The 14082-nt window shown below is 38.9% G+C and overlaps 1 protein-coding gene across 4 annotated transcripts in view; it reads left to right on the forward strand.

Moving 5' to 3' along the window:
* Nucleotides 1–14082, forward strand: part of LOC6584477 (Kv channel-interacting protein 1) — a 115177-nt gene that overhangs the window by 64535 nt on the left and 36560 nt on the right. For 2 of the 4 annotated variants that reach the window (XM_015161550.3, XM_015161549.3), the window contains exon 2: nucleotides 11086–12132. The exons of the other annotated variants lie outside the window; for them this stretch is intronic. In XM_015161550.3, the coding sequence (XP_015017036.1) occupies nucleotides 11391–12132 (742 nt within the window). In that variant the 5' untranslated portion in view covers nucleotides 11086–11390. The remainder of the gene's footprint in view (nucleotides 1–11085; nucleotides 12133–14082) is intronic. 4 annotated transcript variants of the gene reach the window in all.

Consider the following 14082-nt stretch of genomic DNA (forward strand, 5'->3'; position numbering starts at 1 on the left):
AAGTTTAATCTAATTTTGTTAACAACTGGCTGAAATGCCTCTCCAAAGAATCTGTCATGCTAAAACATTCATTATATTCAACATAGACTCCTTGTAGCTGTGTTCGCTGCTTATACAATATATAATCAAATTGTTTTTTTGCCGTCTTTTTTTTGCTGTTGCTGCTGCTGTTGCAATCGGTGCGCGTGCAAAGGTCGTAAATTAATTTTTATATCCCTTTCAATTACATTAGCCAGCCGATAGGCCGAGCAACTATCAATGCATACTAATGAGAGGAGCAATGGCATTGGCCAGAGCCATAGCCATAGCCAGAGCTAGTAGACCGAATTGCTTAGCATCGGCTTGCGGTTAGCTTGATTCAGTTTCAAGCTGTCCGTTAATTGCTGTTGTTGCTGTTGTGTAATCGCTGTTGGCTACTGCCCAGAAGAAGTCAGTAAATTCGATGCTTAAAGCCCTACTCAGGTGGGTAGGGGAGTGGGTCGGCATACAGGTAGCAGCCGTTTAGAAGTAGCAGAAGGCAATACAAAAGCAAAGGAAAGGAAAAATAAATACCATATAAACGATAACACAGCTGCGCACATTAGCAGCAGTGGAAGCCAACGGCTGGCGGAAATGCTGTGCTTGCCTTTATGAAAGCATTTGAATTAATTATACTAAGGAAAAGTTGTGAAAATAGAAAATGCTTTGCACCTGATGTCTCTCTGACAATGAATGGCAGCCAGGTAGAACAAACGGACGGACGGATGAGCGAATGGACGGACAAATAGCCAGGCCGCAGCTGTCCAAGGGCGAAATTTGGGTAACTCTCCCCCGCACTGCCCCGCTTCTCCTCCTCCATCCATTCTCTGCCTGCCTCACACACATAGAGATGAAAGAAGCACCTAAAACTTGTTAACTAGCAGGCGTGTGCTTTCCAGTCTACTTTGGCATAAGTCTTACGCACACACACTCACTCATCTACTTAGAGATGTTTACACACATACACGTGTACTTTGGCTGTAATCCCCTGATTGCATTGACAATGCCACAACTCTAAGCTTTTATGTTAATCTGGCTAAAAACAAACGAGAGCCTTCTGAAGTGCTGCTGTTCGAAATGTAATGCATACGATAGCTAAGCCCACTTCATTTAAGATTAAAAGCTATTGCAGCCGAGTGCTATTTCCGGCTGCTAAACACCTGAGCATACTTAGCCCCCAGCTCAGCTCTAGCCTGAGCAGATGCCAGTAGAGTATGCCACAATATATGCACATATGTATATATCCAAATACTTGCGAACAATGTTTAGTTTGAGGGCGCTCCAAGAGAAATCAAGTGAGTCCTAGTTGAGCGCGAAAAAAAATCGACAATGGAATGAAATTCATTTCGATTCAAGTCAACCTAAACACACTGAGCAGCAGAAGCTGGCACCATAAATGTTATTTGTTCATGTCAAGCTCGGAGAGACACGTGCACACACACACACACACACGCAGACAGAAAGTCATTGCAGACACTTAAACAGCATCACGTAGAGAAGTGAACAAACAGTCGCTCACTTGAAAGCGAAACCCCACTCGAGAGTTTTCACTCTGTGTTTTCTTTGGTTTTTCTGCTTTTTACTGTTTTTGGTATTTTTATTTTTGTTGCCAAAAGAGATGATATTCGTGCGCTTCAGCACACGTGCGAATTCATAAATGCGCGGCTAGCACTAGTGCACCTGGCTGCTCCTGGCCCAGGTGGGCGACGACTGCTCCATTGGCCACGCAAGTTGCGCTTGAAATAAAAATAGAAATGGACGAAAAACGCAGCGCATAGAAATGTGATAAAAGGCAGCGGCAGCCCCTCTAGCTAGTTGGGGGCGTGGTCGTTTTACAAAAGTGTCATACAGATTGCAGCAGCTCACGTGCAGCATGATGATGCACCACGCTGTCTCTCTCTCTGTCCCTCGCCCTCTCTCTCGCTCTCTGTCATGCATGTCCTGTGCGTTGTTCCTCTGAGCCAAGTCACATTTATTTAGTTGCTGTTGACAGCTGGCAGGGCACAGTTAGGGCAAAGCATCGAACCCAGCGTAAAGATAATCAAATTTCAATTGTTTTTCGAGCCAAACTTGTGCACTACGACTTGTGTTTGGTTTCACTGTGCTAAATCTTGGCTATATATATTGAAGCTATATAGAAAAACCAAATATAAATAAATCAAAATGTATGTGAATTTATCAAATAAATGAAGTACATAAATAAAAGTTTATATATTTTAGAAATTTTATATTTGCGTCAAAGTATATTTTTATTTTTATTTATTTATCTTTTTTTTAACTTTCATTTATACATGTCTATATAAATATGATCATTATATTTCATATAAATATAAAATAAACCTAATTTAATATTAAACAGAAATATTTATATATTTTAGAGATTTTTTAAATATAAATTAAGTATAAGTATAATTATATTTTATATGGTGTTAATATTTACATAAAATATACGTGTATATTTAATATTATTTATTGCTATATATATATTAATATTTTAATTTTAAAAATTATCATATTTTAGGCAAATGTAAAATATATTTACTTAATTATTTTAAAAAAAATTATTTATATTTTATAGAATATAAATTAAGTATATAATATATGTATTTTATATGATGTATTTAATATATATGTATATTCAAATACTATTTATATTAAATAATTATATAAAATATTATTAAATATTTTATGTATGCATTTATATTCAAATACTATTTATTACTATTTATATTAAATATTTAAATAAAAATATTTTTATATTTAAAGCAAATACAAAATATACTTATTTAAATATTTGATAAAAATATTTATTATAAACTTTTGTATAATTATATTTTTATTATGTATGTCTACATGAGATATTCATATGTCGAAAATATCAAAAAATTAAAGGAACTGTATAACTGCTCATAAATCATATGAAATCTCTACATATACGAATGCAAATTATATTTCATATTATACAGAAGCGATTTCCTTGCGGGTTCCACATTAGTGTAATTATTTTGAATACCTCCCCCTTCCGCACGAATAAGGGCAAATGAACCTAATTTCAAATACTAGAGACTTGCACACATATAAACGTCATTATCACATGCTGCAAATTTGATTAGCAAAGTTCGTCTAGAAGAAAAGTTGCTCAATAATTAAATTTGCCAAAGTGCAGTCAGCAGAGCGAGTGCTTTTGCGTGTATGCGTGAGCATGTGTGTGTGTGTGTTGGAGAGAAAAAGACATTTATTTCGAATATCAGCTTTTCGCTGGGCTGATGGCATTTCTTAATCAGACAGCGCCGAACCGAGGATTTTGTTTGTTTTATGTAAGAGAAATAAATCTACTTTTGAGCTAATAACCAATAATTACAGCTGCAGAGCGTATTATAAATCTTATATATATATATATTTAGCTTATATTACACTTCATGCCGCAGCAATTCTCTTTATAATTTATGGCTAATTAATTTGAGCATAGCCGAATAACAAAAACTTTATAGCTTGTTCATAATTTGATTATGTTACAAATTAGACATATTAGACAGCAGCAGAAGTTTCACTTATTTGGCTTCTTTCATATGTTGCCGTGTATACCCTGTAGTTTTGAGCTAGTTGAGTAGCAAGCAATGCTCCTCAGCATTTTGGGATTGCTATGTGCTTAGCCGCTTAGCATCGTCTCTCTTCTTCTCTCTCTTTCCATCTCTCCCTCTCTAGCTCTCTAGCAAACCCACAAATTCCTAAGCCCCAACTCAAAGGCATGTTTCATTCGATTTTCAGTGCCTAATCCTTTGTCTTGTGCAAATCTGGCAGGCTGTCATAAACGATAGACTCTGGTCTCAACAGTAAATTTCAAATGAATTCCCAAATATTTGCCCCAGCACAAAAGGCAAACAGAGGCACAGCAATTCCTAATAATTGTTTGCTGTTCTTTAATTGACATTAAATGCTCTGTCATCACTGAATTGCTGTTTTTGCTCTTATTTCGCATTTTGCCAGAGAAAATTTGAAAATAAATAAATTGACAAAAAGAACTCCAATGAGCTTGCATCGACTGCAATTGCTGTAGCCTTAAATCTCCAATACATATTTAAACAGAAAATATCTCTGCAGATGCTTGAGCATTTTGTTTTTGCTTCTGCAAATAAAGCGTACACGTATATTTGATTGGCTTACACAGTTGACAGCCAGCAGTGGAGGGAATCATAAATATGAATATGTTTACATTGCCCGTGCAGCGGCAAACTAAGTGGTATTTCGTGCAATCTCTCAGGCATAAACAATGCCAGGCCAGGCCAGGCCAGGCTAGGCAAATGCAAGAGGAAATTGAGAAAAATAAGCAGCTCTAACGAAGATCAAATGCTCTTATAAAGAGAGAGAGAGAGAGAGAGAGAGAGAGTAGCTGAAGGAGTTATAGCTGCAGAAGCTGCACTGAAATTGAAGAGATTCCTTTGAAATGCTATGGGATAGAAAGGAGCTGCCCGCTTAGGTAACCATGAGTGAGATGGGCTTTAAGCAAATACTATATAATGTTCATTGACTGATATAGCTTTGCTACATACACAAATATATACATAGATATATATCATAATGAGATATGAACAAAATTCGAAATTTTGAAGGATTCGAAAATTGAAAGAAAATTTATTTGTATTTTTAACATGTTCACAAATATAGTTAATTTATAGATAAACTTACATTTTATGCAACTATTAAAAAGCTTGGAATAAAGAAGGTATATAATGATTATTAACTGAAATGGCTGCTATATCAGAAGCAATTCACAATTCATTGCTTGAATCGGTTATTAAAACTTTATTCAATGACTGAATAAATGTTCTCTGTTCGCCTTTTTTACTTAATCGCAAACAAAGTCAAATTATAGATTATCTTTCATCTCTAAAAGAGCTGAGACTTAGATATGTAATGAGGATATATAATGAACATTAGTTGATAAGACTACAAATAAAATGCGCAAGACTCGAGCAGATATATAATGATCATTAGCTGCTATGACTACTGACTGCGTATATCATATTAAATGCTCTGAGGCAACATCATCATCAAATTTATAAATGAATATCCCTCGCCAGTATACGATACAAAATCAAAGGGTATGCAGCTGCGTCTGTCTCGGCAGCCAGGCCATCTCAAAGTGGTATGAAAAGTGCATCCGTGTGGCTCAAGGAGCAGATTGTGTTTGGTACGAAACGTTGCCTTCTTGGCTGTCGACTTGCGCTCGGCGCGCACAGCAATTTATTATGCAAAATCAAAATATGTTTACCGCCATCTAACACACACACACATACATACACACTCACGCACACTCCCACACATACAAAATGGTTGGCATTTCTATTGAAATTGGCCAGGCAGCTTTAGATGCTGCTCGAGCTTCCCCACTTTGAATCGGATGTACTTGAGTAGCAGCTCTCGCAAATAACTCATTGCATAAATGAAGGTGTATGCGTGTATGTGTGTGTGTGTGTGTGGCCAGAACTGCCCATAAGACGATGAAGAAGCAAAAAGCAGAAGCAGAAGCAGACGAAAAGCTGTGCGGGCATTGTTATAGCTATTTGCACGCCCGGATATTTGTAAAATAATGTCAACAAAAATCCAATTTCCTTTTACCTTCCCGTTTGAATATTGCGCATATTTCGAGGCAAAGACTGAGACAAATATATATATACAGAGAGAGAGAGTGAAGTCGTGGCACGTCTTCTTCTGCTTCTTATTCGTCTTCCTCTTTATTTTTTATTTTTTTTTTTGGTCTATTTGACAGACAAACCACAGCGCGCTCAGACAAAGTGCACTTCAGATTCCCTCTACGTGGTCGTGTTTGACAAGTGCAGGCGAAGCACTCAAATAGCTGCCGCTACGTGCCTCCAATTGGCAGCTGCTGTTATTTGCTGCGGCCCAGTTGGCCGGACGGCCCTGATGTGCCATATCATAATCATTTGTAGCTGGCGCAGGCTTGCGCTTACCTTTATTTTTGTGATTTATTTATTTGAAAGGCGTATCCGCTTATCGGCCATCCGGCGGAGCGAAGGCAACTGCAGCCCGGCGGCGCACACGATTACGCCGTATTGTTATAATAAATTTCAGCTTCATTTCCTAGCGATTTGCTTTCTTTTCTTTCCACATGCTCAAGTGCGTCTAAGTATGCGAGTCCTTTTGTTGTCCTCGACATTTTATACAGCAGCAGCAGCAGAAGCAGGAGGAGCAGCAGTCGTCACTCGTCAGTTGCTCGTCGCCCTCTCTGATACGCTGCCATGCACTTAATTTCCTCTGTTCACGTCAAGTTGATTTTGCCTTTCCCCATCGAACTGTTTGCCTTGCACTCCACTGCTCGCCCCAGCTTAGCTGGAGAGCAATAGCTGACCTTCAACATCTCAACGTCTTGCCGTCTTGTGGCCTATATAGCCCACCACCCACTCAGCCCACTCAGCCCCCTCCTCCCTGCTGCCATTAACCTCTGTTGCCACATTATTATTACCTCCACTCCCACACCTATTGGTGGCACTGCCGCCGCTGCCGCTGTTGTTATGTAAGCTATAATTTATTTCAATCCAATTTTAATAGATATTTATGCATTGTTTTTATTCACTTCACTCGGCAACGTTGCCATTCCGGCGTCCTTTCCGACGTGCCAATAAATTAAGTTCTCAAATTTGATTTGTTGACAATTTACAGAGGTGGAATCAATGCACCTGCATAGCAAATTCTATTTCCACATTCATTTCAAGCTTAGCTTGGCTATAGACGTCAACCTTATATGTAATATAACTCAACTATATAGATTTGTAAGAACTGAGGGTACGAGAGAAGTCTTCTTGGGCATCATAGAACTTCATTTTGATGTGAAGAGAAATAGCTGCGCATGCATAGGCGACTTTCCTAGGTGTGTAGCGTGTTCGATAAATATAGTTATCGAAGTGAGGATACTACTACAGTTACTACTACTACAGTTATCGATAATCAAAGAGAGGGTGCACATTTTTCGATAACTACAGCTTAGCTCTTACATATATTATCGATATCCCACGAAAATGTATAACTACTTCGATAAATATAGCTGCTTGAGCTATCGATAACTAAGTAAAATGTGCAATTTTGGAAAATGTGTACTATTATGCAGTAGCTGCTTAAGTTATCGATAGCTTAAGTAATCAAAACATAGAATACAGAAAACCCGCCTAAGATATCGATAGTCGCTGAAACTATACAGCTTTAATTTAGCAGCTGCTTAAGCCTGGGGCTAAGCCTCGCTCGATAATTGAAATTGAACCGCTGCTGAAGTTATCGATAACCAAGTTAAGTCTGATAGCAAGAATTTGTCAGCTGCTTAAGTTAACGATATTTGAAAACACGAATCGTCTCTCACTCCACAACAGATATTGACTTTGTTAATATATTACAAATTTAAGCCTTGAGCACTCACGTAGACCTGCAGCTCGGCTCAGTTCAAGGTGGCCGCACAATGGACAGCGAAATCCATTGAATGCAATGCGATCGACCTTGATCGTAGCGGGGCTGAGCTCGGTTGCCGGCGAAGAAATAGTCAGTCAATTGGACTATAACTATAAGCCTGTTTCCATCCATTTAGTCGTACGTTCCATTCACAATAGCCGATTGGATGGGGGAGGGGAGTGGAGGAACGAGAACGAAATGCGAACAAGTGCTTAACAAAGGGGTTCGTAAGTGCAGACAATTTGTTGAGAAATGAAAAGTGACAGAAAACAGTGAAGCGCGTGAAAAGCGCTTTCTAAGAAGAGCTCCGCACTTTTCACCACCTGCTCCAGCGTTTCCATTTAACAAGAAAATCACATTAAACGTTGTTGGTTCCTGTTTTTCGTGCGCAAAGTCGACAACAAATGGTTGAAATGCATAAATCATTTTGTAAACGGCCGGGTGGAGCGTGTGGGCGTGTGGGCGTGGACGAGGGTGTGTGGGCTTGCAGTTGCAGTTGGCAAGGCCCAAGGTCATACAGGTGGCACCAGGTGTGCAGCTGCAGCTAGCGCTGTCAAAGAAGTCAGCTGCGTTTAGCAATTTAGCCAAGTGCCGAGTTACACAAAACACACACACACACAGATATAGTATGTACACAGTGTGCATGTGTGCGCGTGTGTGTGTGCGTGTAAGCATACATAAGCACTTATAAGACGCTGCTGCTCGTATTTCTGCTCTTGCTGCGCACTTGCATAAGTCTATCAATAAATAATAAATTTGTACTTCATTCAATTTGCAAGTGCAATGCGCTCGATAGATACGCAACAGAATGCCACGATGCGATGCCAATGCAAAATTCAAATTTGCCAAGCAGTCGAATGTTGATGTTGATGTTGATGCTGATGCTGCTACTCCTGCTGCTGCTGCTGCTCCTGCTGCTACTGTTGATGCATTACAGCCGACAGCAAAGCCATTAAACTTGCAGTTGCTGCTGCAAAGCAAATATCCAAAATCAGTTTGACTTGGCCAAATCGAAATCGACTCCGATTGTTGCTCTTAAAAGCCCAAGACAGTCAAACAATTGCTTACATAATATATGCAGATAAATATTACAATAATCAATTTTGAATAAAAGTGAATTAAATATTAAATCAGTTGCTTTAGGAAATATTAAGAAAATTTTATTTTACAAATTATTTTCTAAACATTTTTTTGTTGTTTTCATAATTTTCTTAATTTATTGAAATGTTACAAAGTTAAAAAAAAAAAAAAATAAATAAATAATAATATATAAATATATATATATATACATATATATAATTTTTTTTTTTTTTTTTTTTTTGTGTATAGAGCGTCTGTATAGTATATTAAATCTGTATAAAAGATCAACAGTAACTCTTTTGATAGACGCATGGAAACAGTTCTAAAGATTTGGAGACACAGAGAGGACGGGCCGAAGATTAGTATTAGACTAATACTATTAGTACAATCTTAGATTAAACAGCTGTTTAAACTGCTAAACTGCTTTTTCACATTCCCGATAGTTGAAAAAACTTTAGATCTGCAGGTGATATCTAGCAAGTGTTTGTACATAGACAATAAAAGACAGCTCATAAATGGTTTTCAATTCCGGGTTTTATTGCACATTGTGAATTTTTGAGAAATATTCAATTTGTACGCCTATCCGCATCGGCTGCCTATTTCCGCACATCATTGCAAGGATAGGGACCACAGGGAGCAGCAGCAGGAGCAGCAGGAGCAGCAGCAGGAGTCGCCGGTGTTTTTCCCTTACTGGTCTGGCTAACAGCTGCCTGACTGCTGTTTGACTGAGGTCCGGGCGCACTGACTGCCGGACATTTGGTATCCGTGCTAATCGGCGAGCACTGGCGCACATTCTCCACGGCTGGCTCCGTTCTGGTGCAGGCCTGGCTGGGATGTGGCCCGACATAGAAGGGATTGAAGGGCATATCTTCGGCGCACTCGTTCACCATTTTCGTTCGGAAAACCAAATAACGGATAGGGGACAAAAAAATTTCTATAAAAAATTGAAAACGAAAAAAAAAAAAAAAAACAATCAACAATTTATAACTGTTCGAGCCGAACACTGAAAACACTTCGAAATAATCTCCATCATTAGGAATCGGAGTGGGAATTTTAAGGCAAGGCTTGCTTTGATTTTTGAGAAATGAAAATTAAATAAAAATTTATCAATTAATTCATAATAAAAATTACTATTGCAACAAAATTTAGAGTCTATATTCTTTAGTAGTGAATATACTATCTATTCAATATGAGTTTATATAGGAGATTTGGAATCAATGTTATAAATCGTCTAAGGTCAAATTAGGCTTAAGTGAGCTCCAATAATTAATGAGTATATATATAGATATTCTATCACAATAATAATATGATGTGACATTGTGAATTTGGTTTTTTTTAGGTTTGTTCAGATTCTAAATTCATGATTGTCTCTTTACACTGCTCTATTGCAGTTGTATTAGTGCAAGGCTATGAGCTTGTATAGATTATTTACCCGATGTTATCACATTTCTCCCTTTTATGCTCTCATACTCACTGTAAGAATCTGTATCTGTGAGTGTGAGAGAGATTTCTGTTGCTGTCGTTGAGTGAGGGCGCGTTGGCTCTATAAATCAGTACATACTACTCAGACTAACTTGTATATAACAACTAGAAATTTGTTGTAAGAGTTCAAGTTGTAGAAGTATAAGACTAAAATGGAGTGTGATACTATTGGCTCAAACCCAATATGTAATACATATAACCTAAATATACATAATAATACATAATATGTAATTATATATATTCAAGATCACAATACAAACAATATCTAACATACAAGACTGCTTCTTATACGCGTTTAAAAAATAAAGAGAGTATATAAGAGAGTGAAGAGCTAGAATTTTAAAATAATTTGAATATGGTTCTTGAAAAGCGGAAATATCACTCTCCGTATACTTGTTTTTATTATACTTGCTCTCCTTATACTCTCTCTTCCCATACTCTCTCTCCGTATACTCGCTCTCCGTATCTCCGTATATTCACTCCGTATCCTCGCTCCCCTTATATACGCTTACTGTGAATAAATTTAAATTTATTGTTCACTTGAAATCAAAGACGAGCACTTATACTTTTATTGCTGATTTCGGGAACGAAGAAGCCGCAAGTCCTATAGCTGAGTCCACTTCTTTGGCTATGCTCACTGGGAGCTGGGCAAATGGGAAATTTGTATGGCTTTGATAAGTACGTAGGCAGGGCGTGCATAGCTAGATATAATTATTAAATATTATTATTATCTTACATTGAATTTGTTTTATTTTTCCATTTTATTTTGCATTATTCTCATGAAAAATCTTGACTAAATAAATGAATAATTATATAATTATTTATAAAGAAGTGCTATAGTTCAATATTGATATATGTAAATGCAATTTCAAGACACCTGCACACCCTCACACACACACACACCGACTCTCTATGTATTGCTGCTGGCTGTAAAATGTTAACTAACTGAATAATATTAATTTTGATTAACAAGCTTCTGATATTTTGTCTTTCTCTCTCTCTCTCTCTCTCTCTCCCAATTGCTGTCACTGCTTTGGCACCGTGCAGATGTTGAGAATTTAAAGTTAAGACTGCAGCGACTGTCGACTGCTAGGCACAAGAGCTAAAACTAACGCCAAATCCCAGCCAGAGTCTAAGCTAAGAGAGAGGCCAGCGCACAGTGGGGCAAAATGTAATTAACTAAAAATGAACGCAATGCAACTAAAACTACTAACCCGAAACGAAAGGCGCTTAACACGTAACTAGAGACGCGGCCAACCGCTCAATCGCTCACCCGCTCAACAGCTCAACCGCCCAATCAGTCAGCCGCCGACCCGCCCCCAAGAACCGCTGCGAAGAGCGAGGAGCGCGCAATGGCCGGGCCACAGGTGCAGCATACGCAACGTCCGAACAGCGCCTACTACACGGGGCTCAATGGCAGCGGCGGCTCTGCTGGCGGTGGTGGTGGTGGTGGTGGGTCAGCCTCTGGGGCTGGGGGCATGGCCAGCAGCGCCTCACATACGGGCCTGGGACTGCATGCCCTGCGCCAGGTGTCCAACGAAACGGAGCTCATATATCGGGGCAGTCACAGCAATGGCACAGTGAACGAGCTGCCCGGCGGCGGTGGCGGCGGGGGGCAGGCGGGACGCCAGCTGCCCAGCAACATGGGCCAACACGGCCGCATCATACAGCACCAGCCGGCGCACAGTTCGCGCGAGAATGTCGTGAGCAGCATCGCGGGCACGGGCAACCTGGCGACGGATGCGCTCATCGGCACGATTGCCACCAGCGCGGGAGCTGGCAGCAGCAGCAGCGCCCTGGCGGCATTCAACAGCGGTGGCGGTGGTGGCGGTGGCGGTGGTGTTGGTGGCACTGCTGCCGGCACCGGTGGCGTCGTTCTCAAAAAGTCCAGCACACAGCGCAGCATTGAGATCATTGTGGATGCCACGCAATGCGGTAAGGAGGCGGCCGACGTGGACGACGTTGAGCAGGGCGACGGTGGCCAGGAGTCATCCTCCTCGCTGCGCAAGTCCTCGCGCCATCGCCATCGGCCACTGCACCGACGCCTGATCAGCTATCTGCGCAACCTGTTCCAGGGCAGCGACGCACAGAATGGTAAGCACAGTGGAGCCAACTATGTCGTACTTGTATAACCCGACCCAACAACAACAACATTCTTTTGATCTTGAGTTTTGTGCCAACATTATCTTTTCTTTCTCTCTCTCTCTCTCTCTTTACTTTTTCCATGGAACTTGTATAGCTTTGATCGAGCTGCTCGTGGCCTGGGGCTGCATCTCCAAGCGTAAGCGATTCGTATCCCTTGCCCATGCGCTACCCCCTCGCCTGATCAACCCGATCTGTGCCACTGCCACTAACTGGTCTCAATTTGTTATTAACTCAGCCTTGTCGCCGGACAAACTGTCTGTTGCTTCCTCTCTTTTGTCTAACATTCACTGAAATCATTCATAGTCCATTCGATAACAAATTAATATTTATCGACTTAGGCTAGATTCTTCTATGATGACAGAGAAGTTCAGTTCAGGCTCTGTTAAGCTTAACTGAAGTTATATAATACATAATTACAGGGTATTATATCATACAATCTTTTAACTCTGGATTTCCAGTCTATCGATAACAAATATAATATTATCGACTCTTCCGTAATATCTCCTTGCTTCAATTCAGGCTCTGTTAAGCTTAACACAAACCAACAAATGCAGCATTACAGGGTATCATATAATAAAATCCTATAACTCTTGCTTTCTACTCTATTCGATAAAAATTTAATAATCATCGGCTTAGGTTAGATCCTACTATAATGGCTCTCTTATAATATCGAACACATCATTACAGGGTATCTTGCCTTCTAGCCTATTCGATAACAAATCTATGATCATCGACTTCGCTTACATTCTTTTATGATTTCAGTGATACAATACGAATAAGATTCTACAGTATATCATAATAGGTATTATCAGTTATTTATGATAGTACCCTTAGCCAGCTTGAATGCAGCTTTGGCTGAAAGGTCAGCAAAAATATCAGGTGAATTGTTTATTGGCAGGAGTGGAGATGTCTGGCAGGCGACCTCGCTCTCAGACAGATATGGAATTGAAGCACGCGGGGTCTGACATTCAACGGATTTGCGAAAAACTTTTGCATAGACTCAATCCAATCAGAGTCGCTGAAAGGACAGCCACAGCTTCTCATTCGCATGAACGTGGCTCCAGCTCTATCTAGACAAGTTTCAATTCACTTGGCCAACAGGATCAGATTTTGACTTTTGGCTACAGCGAAATGAGCGTCGGATTTGCAGCTCCGTTTGGTTTTATTGAAAAAGTTTGATGAATGACAAGTTGGCTGCTGCGCCAACTCTGGAAGCGCACTCCACCTGCTTCCGCCCACGCCCATTTTATTTTGGACAATTTTGTTTGTGTGTGTGTGTTTTAAATGCACAAAATGATTTTGCACTTAAAACATTGACGCAATTTGCGTAATTTCACACATATTAAAGCTGAAAATGTAATGGATCTGAAAATGCTTTTAACAGTATTGGAAAATCAAGTGAATTGTATAGAGCACTTTGTGATTATTAACTATGCTCCTCCTGCTGATGATATAAAATATTCATATAAATTTGCAAATGGGCATGGAAAAGTGCAGATGCTGCTAGCAGATAGCAGGCAGAGGCTTTATATGTAATACAATTTATTTAATTTGCATTTATAAATTTACAACAATTAATTATTTATGTGAATTCTCATTATAATTAATAATGTAAATTTCATAAGAAAAACCCTAATTTAATTGGCAAAATATAATCAATAATGAATAGAAATTAAATTAGGGCTTGTTTATTATTTATTGTATGTATTATTTATTATTTATTATTCATTATTTATTATTTATTATTTATTATTTATTATTTATTATTTATTATTTATTATTTATTATTTATTATTTATTATTTATTATTTATTATTTATTATTTATTATTTATTATTTATTATTTATTATTTATTATTTATTATTTATTATTTATTATTTATTATTTATTATTTATTA

This window comes from Drosophila mojavensis, unplaced genomic scaffold (assembly GCF_018153725.1).
Source record: "Drosophila mojavensis isolate 15081-1352.22 unplaced genomic scaffold, ASM1815372v1 contig_136, whole genome shotgun sequence".
Classification (NCBI taxonomy): domain Eukaryota; kingdom Metazoa; phylum Arthropoda; class Insecta; order Diptera; family Drosophilidae; genus Drosophila; species Drosophila mojavensis.